Source organism: Exophiala bonariae, assembly GCF_035927105.1.
Source record: "Exophiala bonariae strain CCFEE 5792 chromosome Unknown scaffold_11, whole genome shotgun sequence".
NCBI lineage: Eukaryota > Fungi > Ascomycota > Eurotiomycetes > Chaetothyriales > Herpotrichiellaceae > Exophiala > Exophiala bonariae.
Genome location: NW_027042486.1, coordinates 444,987 through 459,292, shown reverse-complemented (window position 1 = coordinate 459,292; position 14,306 = coordinate 444,987). Strand labels below are relative to the sequence as shown.

The window sequence follows — 14,306 nt, the reverse complement described above, 5'->3', positions numbered from 1 at the left end:
CTCCGGATTGCTGAATCCCTTCGTTGATTATCAGGTGCGGTGCGGGTTTCAAGGAGAAATGGCAGGAGTGTAAGACAGTGATTCACGTTTCAGACTATGCGTTCGCTTTCTGAGAATACCAGGTGTCCCATCTGCTCTATTCCTCACAAGAACCCATGGAGACTCACATGCAATCTTCCGCGTTGCCACTTCCAACAAAACATGGAACATTCAGGCCACCACCCTACGCCTCAATTCGACACCTCGCAGCAGCAATCAAGAATCACCTAACCAACCATGTCTTAATATAGCCTGTTCACCCACTTGTTGAGGTTTCACTTGCGTCCACAAGCTGCCGCATCTCACGAATAGCTCCATCTTACGAGCCGAAAGACTCGTTTGATGGCGTACGGAATTGCTGACCCTGTACTCCTATTCTTGTTTGGAGAAATGGGCTGTTGTGACCTGCCCTGCTGGCCACGCCCGCCAGACAAGTATCCCAGGCAATAGTCTAACTACCCCATACAGCGCTCGGGAACGAAGCTTGTTCAGTCGTCGACTCAGGCCGCTTGCCAGAAATAAATTTATGAAGGCATTGTCACACTCCGCTCATCCATTCTACGATTCAGCCACAATTGGACTCTTCGGATAGTCTTTATGTCATAGGCAGCAGTCGATCCAGATCTTGCGGCTCTGCTACGGATTAATATGCGAATCGTTGATTTAACATTTTTCAGAACTAAGTATTTCATTCATACAACTTCACTCTATCGCAGGTTTGTTGCGCAGTGAGAACAGCTACAACCAACGATATGGCGTCCCTCTTCACCGAGACAATCACCGAGATGACATCTATATTCACGCCACCTACCGATTGCACTCGCTCGTGGACCTATGAAGATGAAACTTATAACAGCGTTCCAGGCGGACTTCTTCTTCAGAATCAGGATTCCCTCAGTCTCGACGAAACGTGTTTCCCTACTTCTTTTGGCGGTTATGGCCGTGCGCCTTCTTCCATACAAGTCTACTCTCCAGGAGCATGTATGTTTCCTCGTGAACTCACGCTTCAGATGTCCGCTAATTTCCTCAGGTCCTGGGGGTTATGCAACTCCAGGGTTCTTCCAGAATGAAGGTATTACAACAGCTATATGCTGCCCATCGTACGTACTTTTGGCGACGTTCTTTTACTGTTTGTAACCTGTGAAAGGTCTTTTTCGTACGGTAGCACCTATTCAAGCGTTAATTACTTTGGAACCACCTCAGTCCTCTTCATGGGCTGCATTTCCAAGTTCGATGGTACAACCACAGTCTCTGGGCGAGGCAATTCCTCCATGATTCAGGTTATCGGCACCGATTTGACAATGTGGGCTCAACCAATTACAGTCGAGTATAAACAAGAAGATCTGTCGTTATTTGGTATAACATCCACCGCCAGTGGGTCAGCTGCAACAGCATCTGGTGGTACAATATCGAATACCGCTACTTTACCAGGTCCGAGCCCAACAACCAATTCTTCGTCCCCCGCAAATACTTCCCCCGCACCCGACCCAGGTCAAGAGCAGACAGATTCGACTGGTCTCTCTACCGGCGCAAAGGCGGGCATAGGCATAGCTGTCGGACTCTTGGCGGTTGGGGTGCTTGCCTTCGGCTTATTTGTTATTCTCAGGAGAAGGAAACAACGATCTAACAAAAGAGTGCCACCAGAAGACCTGGCACTGAGAGATTCAAAGTATCACCCAGTCACACAGGATCAGGACTCGTGGGAAAGGCGGGAACTGGACACAGTGGAGACCGAAGTTCGACCTGAAGTTCAGCCTCCCCAATATGCTGCAAAGGCACGAAATCAACCTGGACAAATCAGTGAGCTGGAGTGAATGCCAAAACAATTATGAAGCAACTAAGACCAGGCCCTGCGATGGGAATCCTTGACCATAAACTCCTCTAATTGGGGTATTCCAGCCAATTTATCACCCCTGCGGAGTCAAGGGCACCGCCGTTGATCTGGAAGTCCTCCAGCCCTGCACAGAGTGGACGGGATGGCGGTCTACAAACTTACTCCGCTGCCCAGCGGCAGTCACTATGAAATTTTATCACAACCACGATGAACTACCGGACATTTAAGGTGCAGCACCCGAAAACTCTCAAGTCGGCAATTTAGCCTGAGGCTCTTCAATCCCTCCGGTCTTGTACGCATTTTATGCTTCAGGCCCCTATGATCAAACTTTCCTAGTTGGAAAATTGCCAGCTCCAGCTAAGCTTTGCAATCGGCACATGTCATTCATGCACATGTTCCATAACGATGTGAATTACTAATTATCGTCAAGGCACGATTACCCTGCAGCAATTTTCGCTGATATAGATGTCGCCGAAGCCTAGAACGACAACGGCTGCTTTTCACACGAATCAAATGGTGGAGCTGTTGCCGAAGGGGAGAATATCCCTGCAAATTCGGGCCCTCATTTCTCCACCACTCCCCAGATCCCCCACCCCCGGATATCTTACGCCCTAGCAGCGCTCGTAACTGGAGCTCTCCACAAATCTCCCAACAATACATCGGATGGAGGTTCTTGCACTGGCAGCCATAAGTATTAATGAAAAGCCTCCGCCTCAGATATCATCCGCCGCTCGTCCTAACGCTAGATATACCGAGTCCAAATTTAGAAGGGTGATCGCCAGCTCATATACATAGCAGACTTCTCTCCAGAGCAAGACGCTGCCATTACTGAAGTCCTCGTCGACACCAACCTCAGTAATTAAGGAGACTGAATCCGGGTAGAAGTCATGGGCACCGAGATGGAGATCGAAAGCACGATTTCCAGGGTCAGCACGGCTGGTGTCGTCCACATTCACCTCAAGACATATCTTATCCTCCTTGTTTGTTACCACCGAACTAGTCTGAAGTTTGCAATCATTCTAACAGTTATTAGTCCATAAATTTCGCTTATTTCGCGCAACTCGTGGCTTTGGTCGGATCTGGTCTTCTTGCAAACTCAATCCAGGCGTTGTTTGGCGGTGACAATGCCAGTAGCTGGTTCAGCCAGGCAATCGCCATTTTCACGGTCGTTCTCAGTCCCATGGTCTCTCAATTGAGCGATGTATTTGGACGCAAATGGCCTCTGGTCTTCGGATTGTTGTGCGGCTTTGCAGGCTCAGTAGTGGTGTCTCGCGCCCAATCGATAGGAACTGTGATTGCAGGTTTCTGTGTGATCGGCATATGCTACGGAGCGCAGCCCCTGCTGCATGCTGTTGCCTCCGAGGTTGTTCCCAGAAAGCATAGACCTCAGGCTCAAGCTGCTATCAACATCACAGCTGGCTTTGGAGCTTTCGGCGCCATCTGCCTGGGTGGTGCCTTGTTACGGCACAACAACTTATCGAATTATCGCATTTATTTCTATGTTGCTGCAGGTATCTTCCTCATTGCCGCCCTGGGAATAGCTTTCCTGTTCAACCCTTTACCACGAGAGGAGGAGATCACAATGACAACAAGTGAAAAGCTGCGCCAACTCGACTGGGTGGGCTATGTACTTTTCATCCCTGGTATAGTGCTATTCTCCGTGGCATTGTCATGGTCACGCAATCCATACCCGTGGTCAGATCCCCGCATCATTGCAACTTTCGTCGTCGGAGTTGTCGCCCTGATTGCTTTTGGTGTATACGAATGGCGATTCAAGAAAGATGGAATTCTCAACCACGATCTGTTTCGCGATCGAAACTTCTTATGGGCACTCATATTGATCTTCGTTGAAGGCCTTGTCTTCTGGACTGCAAACAGCTACTTTGCCTTCGAAGTCAGCACGTTCACGCAACAGGATCTGCTAATTGCTGGTCTGCATTTTGGTATGGCTTTTCTCAGCGGCATGCTGTTCTCTTTCTTGTCAAGTATCTATTCTTCCAAGAGGAAAGCCCTCAAGATGCCCCTCGCCCTAGGCTTCGGATTTCTCCTCCTCTTCAATGTCTGTCTTGCAGCAACCGCAGGATTTAATCCAGGCAATGGTTTCTGGGCCTTTGGTATCATTCTAGGAATGGGGTTGGGCATAATTCTGCCCCTGACCATGGTCGTGGCGCAGCTGTGCACGCCTCCTGCCTTGATCTCCAGTGCATCCGCGCTGATCATCGCCGTCCGTTCTTTGGGAGGCACCGTTGGCCTAGCCATCAATGTCGCCATTTTCAACAGTGCTCTTGCAACAGAGATCCCTTCAAAAATTGCAGCGGCTGCTCTGCCCTTGGGTCTCCCCCCCACCTCACTAGGAATGTTCATCGGAGGCCTGACAACTCACAACGAGACTATTCTCTCCCACGTCCCCGGAGTTACTCCTCAAATAATCGGTGCTGGTGCTAATGCCCTGGTGCGCGCCTTCGGCGTCGGATTTCGAAACTGTTGGATCGCTGCCTCCTGTTTCGGTGTCATTTCTGTTATCGGTATGTGTCTATATCACCAATGCTACCCTCATTCTTGCAATTCAACTAACTCTTTCTTCTTCAACAGTGGCCTTTCTCATCCGTGACCCAGAAAGCGAATTCACCGCACACATCGATGCCCCTGCCGAATTGGAAGTGGCTGAGAAGCAGGCAAGACTCGAAGGTCTCTATGATAAGACTGCACACGAGCCAAAAGCAACGGCTAAGGAGATCGAGGCTTGAACGAATTGTAGCAGGGTATACTGGTATATGTCGAGAGATTACGACTTTGTAACTCGCGAAGGAAAAGATGGATTATCTGTCGGATCTTGCCCTCCTACACTTCGTAGTTGTAGGGCACTAGTGTATGCGGCTAGCTGCAACGTTACCATAATAATTTCGGCATCAGGGCCTGCTGGAAAATTTTCTAAAATAACAAGATATCAAATCTAGATGCCAGTCAAATATCCAAAAATTCCTTATTTTCCATTTCTTTCGGCAAGTTATGGCTTTGGAGTATATGTTTCAAGATCAATTGAGTGTTGGAAGAACGCCAATATTAGTGTAAATCTACGCAAGATCAACTCTTCGATCGTGTAGATTGAATGGATTCTAATTCCGTGGAATTCATGATTGTACTAGCATGTCACCATCCGGGTGATGGACAATCTGGAAGCTTGATTCCTGCATGTGGGCGAAAAGCGAATGAAGATTATATTCTCAAGTAGAGCACTATTTTATCTCGTCCGAGTACACAACCACGCTCCTAACTTAACTGTCCTCAACAACTAACTAGTCAACTCTACTCGCAGCCGCCACATCCGGCACACCCGTGCCCTCCACGACCTTGGCCTCGACGATATCGTAGACGGGGATCTCCGCAAGCCTTTCAATGACATGATGCAACGTCGGCAGCGCGTCGCGGTCCATCGCATCAATGTCGAAGCTGGCGGATGAGGCGATCCAAGTCCGGTTCACGCGCGGTATAGGCCTTTCCTCGCTGAACGGTACATATACTGGGTATTCTTCAGCGGCGGTGCCTTTCTGCGATGATCCCACGCTTGGCATGTAGCGGTACGAGAGAATGCCTTCGTCTGGGCCGCCGCCTGGCGGCCCACGAGGTGGGCCTTGACCAGGGGGAGGGCCAGATGCAGGTGCTGACGAGATTGACGCCGCCGCTGCGTGAGAGGCTCCGTTGCTATTCTGACCAGCATCTGCCTCGCGTAGACCGGTCAGTCGGAAGCGACCCCAAGTCGCGCCCTGCCAGGCCGTGTTGATGAAATACGAAGACTCCCCGCGGCGATGCACCTCAATGGACGAGTACAGTTTCGGCATGCCGAGCTCTTCCCGCCCGCTGAGGATAGGGTCCGTCAAATTCTCGAATAAGATCGGCAGGTATGCACCTCTCACGATACTGCCATCCTTCTTCGTGTACTGCACCCCGTGGATATATAGTCCTAGGTGGTTGTACCCTCCGCCTCCTAGCCAGTCCATTCTGTTCAGCGTCGTCTGGCTGAAGCTTGCGTATGCAACGCTGCCCGGTGAGGTGAAACTCCATCCACGCCTCCGTTCCTTGCCGTGCGGAAACAGGTTCTGGAGCAGCGTCCTGCTTGTCTTGAATCTGATGCTGGCGGTAATGTATGTTGAATGGTCAGCCTTTCGTGTTATACCGTTAATGTCTTGTCGCGGACCAGGCATGGGTCCAAAAGCAATTGGCTGCCGCCAGTACACCTGTGGAGATTTGCTCCACTCGTATTCCCTGAGTAGCTGAGAAGAGTGGTCATGCTCATCGTGACAGAAATTGGTAAAGGTGAATTTGAACATGTCGAGGGCTTCAGTGCGGTCTTTTTCATCCTGGCCGACGATACGGCTGAAGTGTTGGATCATGTGGGCTCGATCGTACCGCGCTTGGTTGTACAGTCCCAGCCTCTCCGGTATCTCGTCTCGTCGAGTCCCCAGGGGTAGCATGACAGCCAAACTAGCCCCATCCTCAATCGCCATACCAGCGCCTTGACCTTGGTGCGGTGTAAATGGATGTGCCGCATCCCCGATCAAGGCCAATCTGCCCTCCACAAAACTTGGTAATTTCTTCATGTCCAAAAGATTCCAGACTCTCAATGTCGCGGGATCCGCCATTCCCAGAAGCGCTTTTACACCGTCGCCGAAGCTCTCAAACACCTTCAACATGCTCTCAAGACTTGTGTCGTTATTCCAGTCCCCACTGGCATTGGTTTCACCAGACGGATGGATACACACAAAGTTCAGCTCCTCGTTATCATTCGTTGGGTACATCACCACTCTTCTGTCATGACTGATCCACATGGTGAGTTCTCCGGGTGCTTGCACATACGCTTGTGTCAAGGGATTTTCTCGCGCCCTGTTCGCCGGAATTATGAATCTGAATGCTGACTTCCCCGAATCGAACGCCTTCACATTCTCCCCACCAGGGATACTTCGACGCGCTGATGAGTGCACTCCATCTGCTCCTACAATCAAATCACCTTGGAAAGTTTCGCCACTTTTGGTCGTAACGGTTGCGTTCGCAGCGTCTATGCTTTCAACCTTAGTCGCCAGTATCAACTTGACTGGCGTTCCTTCTCCGGTTTCGGAGGTAGCGAGCTTCTTCAATCTATCGTGCAACCGTACTCGGTGCGCCAGCAGCCAGGGATGCTGAAAGAGTGGCCCAGCGTTGGGTATCGTCCTGACATGCTCGCCAGTGTGCTTGTACTCGACGAACTTGAGACTTGGATTGGCACCAAATTCTTCAGCATAGATACCAACACGGCGAAGGAGGCCGTTAGAGTTGGGTGCCAGATGAACGGCGGCACCGAATTCTTGGGAGAAACTCGACCGTTCCAAGATCGTGACTTGGTGCCCTGCGCGCCGAAGTGAAATGGCAGCGAACAAGCCGCCTATCCCAGCTCCACTGATCACAATGTTCAATGGCCCTGCGGTCGAGGGCTCATGACGGCCTGAGCCGCCATTCATGCTGCCATTCATGTCTGCTTTGCTGATGAGACTGGTGTTCTAAATGTTATCCTCGGATAATAAAACCTTGCATACACCGATTCAATATGATGAGTACTGGATGACCGGCTTAAAGCGATGGCCAACATATGTTGGTATTATTAGAGATACAATGTCAAGCTTGCTGCTGATAATATCTACATGGATTTGGACACATGTGACCTGGATATCGGTCTACTTGATCGTCCTTCCCCGTGAGTCTCTGAACCATCCCGGGGTGTGGGGGAGCCCCTCCTCAAATCTCGGGACCTCATTTGTGATGCGCCACTCGGCAGGGCTCAACACGAACAGCTCGGGGAAAGTGGTATCCCCGAGCCTTGATAGTTATCCCTACGTACAACTGCCGAGAGTCTTTTCATGCTGCAAAACTTGAGGCAGCTGATCTGGACTTGATGAATCATGATGGTGCTGGGCCTTTGGCAGATTGGTGTTGACCTCGGGACCGTCTCCCGTTGCCTTGGATGAGTTCGTGCGCCGCCGTGCCCAAGTCTCGCATGAGCTGGCTCAGATTTTCGACTAGAGGCATGGAGGTTCCGTCACCTCCGACGCCTGTGCCACGTTGCAACAATTCGATGCACACGTTCATGACGGCTTTGGCATTGGTCAGAGGGATTGCTGGTCCGATTCCCCCTTCAGTGTGATCTCCTTGATTAAAATGCCTGATTACAGGCTTACCACGGTTCAAGGCGATGAATTTCTGTATGCCGGGTCCGTCAGGTCCATCCAACCATACCAACTCACTGTCTTCAGATGCTGGGTTTGATAAGAATGGCTGTTGACCATCGGCTTGTAGTCTCTGCTGGCTGGAGGAATCATCCATCAGCACAGCATACGTCCAAAATGTCATGCCGGCGTGATAGACGCAGAGTGCGTTGAAGTGTTGTAGGACTTTCGCCGAACACTTTGCAGCAGCTCTCAGTACTTGGCCTGCGTACCAAACCGCCTTGCGAGCATCTTTGGTACTGACCCACTGGCGTAGACCTGGTAGGACCCGACGGGCCTCCTCTTCACCTGCTTTACCAGCGAAGAGTTGGACCTGCTCAAAGGAAACGTGTAGACTTAGGATAATACGCTCAAGTACAAGTGCCATTTCTGGTCGGAATCTGTCGCCCCAATCCGAGAATATAAAACGAAGTTGTTCGAGAAGTTGGGATACGCTGTTGTCCCATGGATTGGGAGCTAAGAAGCCACCGTTGGTCGGGTTTTGGAACGTCGAGTGGCCACGAACAATCGAGCTCAATTGAAGGTGACTCCACACAGCTCCCCATGCACTATGCACTATTATCATGGCAGACAAGCTTGCATCTAAGCCACGACAGCCCAGTATCTCGCTGACTTGAGGGATACCTTGAGCAATGGAAATACTCTTATCTGGGAGGGAGTCGTCAAGATGGACATAAAGATCTCGCCACTGTCGTGCACTTCCAGCAGTCCACAATTCTCGAGATGATGGGAGTTCTAACGTCATTTCAGAGGCGCACAATAATGGTGGCACTTGCTGGGCCATGGAACTTTGTGCGTCCTGAATAAGGAGATGGGCAGCCAGGCTAGAACAGGTTAGCTACTTGACGAGGAATGGACAGTGAGTATTGAGTACCGTTTATAGGACTCCGCCTGAGCCCATTCACGCCATTTGAGGTCCAGCGCTTCATCGGCATCATCAAAAGTTGGAGGTGTGAAGTTTCTTTTCATCCGCGAAAATCGACTCGCACGACGAAGCATTGTGACGGGAGGCAGGGTGAAACTTTCTGCAATTTCCATCTTTCTCTTATCGCCACTCCAAAGTCCAATGTGCAGGGAAAGGACCAATCCTTGAATACTTGCCAGATCACGGGTCCATTGGTTGTTACTTTCAAACTATTGTATATCAGTATCCCAGCTACCTGTTCATTGTAGAGGGCAAACCTTATTTGCAAATGCTGTTCTAGCAGACTCCTGAAGAGCATGACCCAGTCGTCTGATTGGCGTCACAGAGCTCAAAACTGCCCCAGCAGCAATGATGACAACGAGGAGCTCAAGGTTGTCCTCAATCACTAAAGAAGGTACGTGAATCCATGAATCGATTGCTGTAAAGTGAACACCCAGGCTGAAGTGCATCAGCCTGTCCAAGAGGTCGGCACTTGGGAAAGCCGTGACGACAAGTTGATGAAGAGCTTGGTCACAAGTACCGAGTATGAGTGCTAGAAGTCTATCACGCAGTGATTGCTCGATATGCTGGCCTGGGAGTAGCGTCTCCGCAAGGTTTCTTGTTTCTGGGCTATCCAGATTGATTGAGGGCAAAGATAAATCAAGTTGAGCAGCACCACCATGATCTTTTTTTGTTGGTACCCAACGCCATATCGATCGTGAGAATGCAGCATTTCTAGCCCCAAAGCTATCACCGAAGATGGGAGTTTTGGCGCCGGATGGCGGGGCAGGAAGATTGAACGATACATTATTGATACCTGAGATTGGGTCGGCATAAGTGTTCTGCAACATGGCCTCGAAATCACCCATGTCCACCCATGATGTACCAAAATCCAGATAGTCTCGTTGCAAACGACTTTGATTTGCCGTATCACTAGAGACTGGTTCATCGTTTGCTGGTGGCACGGGGGGTAGCATGATCTCGTTCAAGAAGTCGGCTAAGGAAGACTCGGCGAACATATCAGCGATCATCAAATCTGGTGAGAATGGCCCTGCAATCGGCTCGGGCATGACGCTGTCTGAAGCAATCGAATGATCAGCCTGGCCAAGGTCATGAGATCTCAGATATGAATCTGGCATGGATAATGCTGGATCAGTAGCCTGACTCTGAAAGGAAAGCATTGGTGAAGTCTGAGAATCGAGCAGTGGCCCAGCAAGGCCACCACGCTGATTTTGATCATCAAGGGTGCTCAGCAGTCGTGAACCAACTGAACTTCGGTCCGTTGCTTGATCTGAATTAGTTAGTGGAAAATGCTGGCTGGGAGTCGAGAACTTACCAGGAGTAGAGAAAGAGACGCTATCGTTACGACTGTGTGGTGCAGAGGTAGATGCTCGACTGTAGATACAATCGACGCCTTTCTGTCTACAACGTGCACAAGGTTTCTCGTCCTCACACTTCAGTTTAGCAGCAGCACAAGCTCGACACGCCTGCCCAGTACGAGGACGTGGGAGATGATCGACTTTCTGCCGTTTGTTTACCGATGGATCATGACTGATTTGATGGCGTTTGAGAGCATCACTGGACCAAGGTCAGTAAACAGAAGCTCTTTGATTCACATTCGGTACTAAGCCTTACACGCGAGCGAAGGCCTTGTTGCAAACAGAGCATGAGAAGGGTTTGGTCTGATAGTCTGGAGACGGTTAGTGTCTGTCCAGTACGGGGAGCGAGCGCCGTTGGGGAAGCCTATGGGGGGAAACCCAGGCGTCGGGAGTGGGGAGAATACACCACTCCAAGAACATCCAACATTTGGGTGGCAGGGAGCAGCAACAAACACCCCCCACGTGATATCAGGCAAAAGCTGCCCGGAATTGCTGATGCTATCACAATCACTTACGGGAACGTAGGTGCCGTTCAAGATGATCGATCCTGGAGTAGGTCCTTCCACAGATGGTACATGTTGGAGGTCCGGAAGGAGAACGGAGCTCGGAAGCATTCGAATCGTTCTGCATGGTGTGACAGTTCCCAAAGGGCAGTTTGTCATATCAGTCCACAGGCCTCGAACTGTCGTTCCCGAAAGAAGAGGAGATGGGAGAGAGAGATCGGTCGTGGGGAGGGGGAAGGGGAAAGTGGTGGATATTCCTCGATCACAGCAACTTCAGATCTGGGGTAATGTTTCCTAGGTAAGCGTCTCCTCATTTCGGCTCCACGCTTCGGTTTTGTGGTCTTACTACGGGGTTAGGGCAAAACCCTCGTCGGGGATATGTCAACAGGCCCGTCGTGCCGATTGTGGGGGAGGATTTCGCCCCTTTTGCCCCCTACCGATTGCTTCGGAGCCCACAATTAACCCGGACCTTACATCGGGAGACTATTCAATCAGTTACGGAGGTGGAGGTCGCCAAAGCTTGACAGCTACTCCACCACAAAAGACTTTTACGGCATATCTCAGTTGTCGAGTGACACCCAAGATACTTACCAGGAGTCATCCTTTCAAATCACCATCTCTTGAAGGCCAAACCTCATAAACTCGGAGGCTATTGCAAGTCTAACTCGACAACCATCGCAACCACCACGTGCGACCAAATGGCGATCAATAGTGGCGCCGTTCCGGCCCTTACGCCTGTGCACTGGTTTTCGCACGGATCGACTATGATGCTAGGTGAAGAAAGTGATGCAGCTACGTACTGGAAGAAAGCTGGAGACGAAGCACTCGCAAATGGCATCAAAGGAGTCGTTATGATGGGCGCCCATTGGGCCGGTCTGAACGACAAGATAATGGTAGCCACGAATCCGAAACCAAATATGTCCCCAGTCGCATATGTACACCCTTCAAAGTATACCAACTACAAGCTGAATCCCGATCTGCCGACCTCAAGACGATGCATTCAAATGCTGCGTGATGAAGGATTTGATACCGACGAAGACCCAAAATTCGACTGGATTCACGATACGTACCTTGTTCTTATTCGCATGTTCCCCAACGGTTGTCCACCAACCACTCTGATCTCAATGAACGCTCGCTACGATCCGCACTTCCATGTGAGAATTGGCGCTGCACTGCGTCCACTCCGCAAAGAAGGCTACCTGATTATCGGCTCTGGAGGAGCAGTTCACAACCTCTACCGCAATGTATGGCAACCTATGCTCAAGTATCGTAATAACTTTGCCCAAGAGACCCCTCCTGAGGCATGGGCGCTAGAATTCCGTCAATCCGTGGAAGATGTGGTCACTCAGAACTCGGGGCCGAAGCTCCGGAGAGGCTTGACCAGGTTGATGAAGCATCCCCAATATCGAGATGCGCATGCAACGGACGACCATTATATGGCTGGCTTGTTCGTTGCCGGCGCGGTTGGGGACAAGGAGGATGAAGGGGTCTATGGACGCTTATGCGCTGAAACGTGGGAGTTGACGAACATGTGCAATTCACAGTTTACCTATGGCACTTATGTGGCGGCTAAAGCATAGTAATTGTACATTTAGCATGATGTCATTTTATTGTTAGATCAAATCTTTCAGACTTCAATTCCCTATTACTATGCTATTTATGTACCTATCTCAAGTCGAGACCAAAAACTCCAACCCACGAAACAGCCCAGTGCATGACTCTACGACAAAATGAGTAGTATGAAAAAGGTGCCTCCTCAGAATCTCCATGTCTTCAATAAGGGGATACCTTGCTTCATAAGTAAGGTCACCCCAGTCACAATCGTGACCAGTGCAAGTGATGCTCCTACCAACAGCCCCTGCTCGAAATGACCAAGAAGATGACCAGCTGGCTGCTTCATATCGACCTTGATAGCTTGCGCCTGCTTCCTCAGCTTCACTGCCTCAGCTTCGTTGTTGCTTTCGATGAGCGTGCTTAGCTGCTGTTCTCTCTTCCCAAATTCAATATACTGTGGTTTCGCCGTTGTGAACATCTCCTTCCTGTATGGCTGTCCAAGCAGCGTGGCGAATCCGACGGGCGTCAATGGTGCCACGACCAGCTCAACCGGAATATCATTGATACATGTCAGATGGCTGTGAACAAATTGAGAGACATACTTGCCGACCTCTGGACTTCCAAAGACGTGCAGAGCAGCAAGTGGCTCGTCACCAGAGGTTCTGCTGGCAAGATCCATAGCGTCATCAAGACTTCTGACCGGGTGAATGATCAGCAGGGGCTCGTTAACATGTTTTCTCAGCAGAGACGAGGATCGGTCGTTGACCCGTACTACCACACCCCTGGATCCAGACAAGATCGTTTCTGCACCAGCCTTGTCCAACTCATTCGCAGAAGCTCGAATAGCACGAGACTTTGCGGCAAGACTACTGTCCGACGTGCTATTTCCCTCAATTTGTGATGCAAAGTATTTGCTGGTGTTTTCGGCAATGGCGTTGCAGAACTCTTTGATACGGTATTCGTTGACCAATACGAGTTGTGGAGCGATCGGTGATTTCCCTTCGAATGCAAACCGTGCTCGGATGATTGCTTTAGCGGTTTTCTGGAAGTCTGCATACCGATCCACGATTGCAATTGCTCTCGTACTTGGAACAATCAGAGTCTCTGGCGAAGGACTAACGTCCCCACTCGGAGAGCCCTGCAAACGAACCGTCTTTCGCGATAACTTGTTTTGGTCGACGTTCTTGTCAACGATAGTGAAGGTATCGTGATCAAGCGCGTTTGATAATGTTTTCCTCAGCACATCTGACGTTGCTGAGAGTGTTTTAGGTAACTATAGCAAGGTAAGCCAGAGCAAAAACTGTCGACAAGATTACTAACCTCAAGTATAACACAGTTACCAGCCGCGATTGCAGTTGAAACCGCCGCAACAGTTGAGTAGACCAGGTTGTAGGTTGCTGGTGCAATATATGCAGCACCATAGGCACATCTATGGTCAGGAGTATTTTCGGAATACGCAATCTTATATTCTGTCGCCAATAATTTCTGAAAGTCGCTTTCAGAGAACGATTTTGTGATGGTCTCGAGAGCTAATGTGTACTGAATCTCGATTTCAGACGTCGTTTGGCTACCATCATTCTTCATCGCAGCCCGAATTTCTGGGCCATCTCTCACGAAATGCTCGTGGAGGCGGCTGAGTTGTCGCTGAATGAAACGCTGGCTTTGTGCTTGACCGTCCACTGCCGCAGCAAGTATTCTGTCTAGTGAGTCGCTCATTGTGCTCTGGTTCCTTTGGCCAAATTATCGGGTTATCAGAATGGCGATGACCTATATCCCTGGGTAGTCAAAACATGCACAACTGTTGCTCAGGATGGCATGAAGTTCAACACAAGCATATGC

The 14,306-nt window shown here is 50.2% G+C and overlaps 6 protein-coding genes across 6 annotated transcripts; 3 read left to right on the top strand and 3 right to left on the bottom strand.

Annotated features, from left to right (window-relative positions):
• Positions 1 to 791: 791 nt before the first annotated feature.
• Positions 792 to 1,853, top strand: LTR84_001824 (uncharacterized protein; the record flags this gene model as incomplete). The annotated part of the gene is made up of 3 exons (XM_064845442.1): positions 792 to 1,020; positions 1,070 to 1,139; positions 1,187 to 1,853. The coding sequence occupies 3 exons, from the start codon at positions 792 to 794 to the stop codon at positions 1,851 to 1,853; spliced, it is 966 nt and encodes a 321-aa protein (XP_064706987.1).
• A 907-nt stretch (positions 1,854 to 2,760) lies between these two features.
• On the top strand, positions 2,761 to 4,620 carry LTR84_001823 (uncharacterized protein; the record flags this gene model as incomplete). Its single annotated transcript, XM_064845441.1, has 3 exons — positions 2,761 to 2,853; positions 2,907 to 4,398; positions 4,466 to 4,620. The coding sequence occupies 3 exons, from the start codon at positions 2,761 to 2,763 to the stop codon at positions 4,618 to 4,620; spliced, it is 1,740 nt and encodes a 579-aa protein (XP_064706986.1).
• A 549-nt stretch (positions 4,621 to 5,169) lies between these two features.
• On the bottom strand, positions 5,170 to 7,377 carry LTR84_001822 (uncharacterized protein; the record flags this gene model as incomplete). The annotated part of the gene is made up of 1 exon (XM_064845440.1): positions 5,170 to 7,377. The coding sequence occupies one exon, from the start codon at positions 7,375 to 7,377 to the stop codon at positions 5,170 to 5,172; it is 2,208 nt and encodes a 735-aa protein (XP_064706985.1).
• Positions 7,378 to 7,801: 424 nt separating this feature from the next.
• LTR84_001821 (uncharacterized protein) lies at positions 7,802 to 11,040 on the bottom strand (the record flags this gene model as incomplete). Its single annotated transcript, XM_064845439.1, has 6 exons — positions 7,802 to 8,951; positions 9,002 to 9,261; positions 9,310 to 10,316; positions 10,368 to 10,609; positions 10,667 to 10,721; positions 10,926 to 11,040. The coding sequence occupies 6 exons, from the start codon at positions 11,038 to 11,040 to the stop codon at positions 7,802 to 7,804; spliced, it is 2,829 nt and encodes a 942-aa protein (XP_064706984.1).
• A 571-nt stretch (positions 11,041 to 11,611) lies between these two features.
• Positions 11,612 to 12,493, top strand: LTR84_001820 (uncharacterized protein; the record flags this gene model as incomplete). The annotated part of the gene is made up of 1 exon (XM_064845438.1): positions 11,612 to 12,493. One exon carries the CDS (start codon positions 11,612 to 11,614, stop codon positions 12,491 to 12,493), a length of 882 nt encoding a protein of 293 aa, XP_064706983.1.
• Positions 12,494 to 12,669: 176 nt separating this feature from the next.
• On the bottom strand, positions 12,670 to 14,183 carry LTR84_001819 (uncharacterized protein; the record flags this gene model as incomplete). Its single annotated transcript, XM_064845437.1, has 2 exons — positions 12,670 to 13,740; positions 13,788 to 14,183. The coding sequence occupies 2 exons, from the start codon at positions 14,181 to 14,183 to the stop codon at positions 12,670 to 12,672; spliced, it is 1,467 nt and encodes a 488-aa protein (XP_064706982.1).
• Between the last annotated feature and the right edge of the window lie 123 nt (positions 14,184 to 14,306).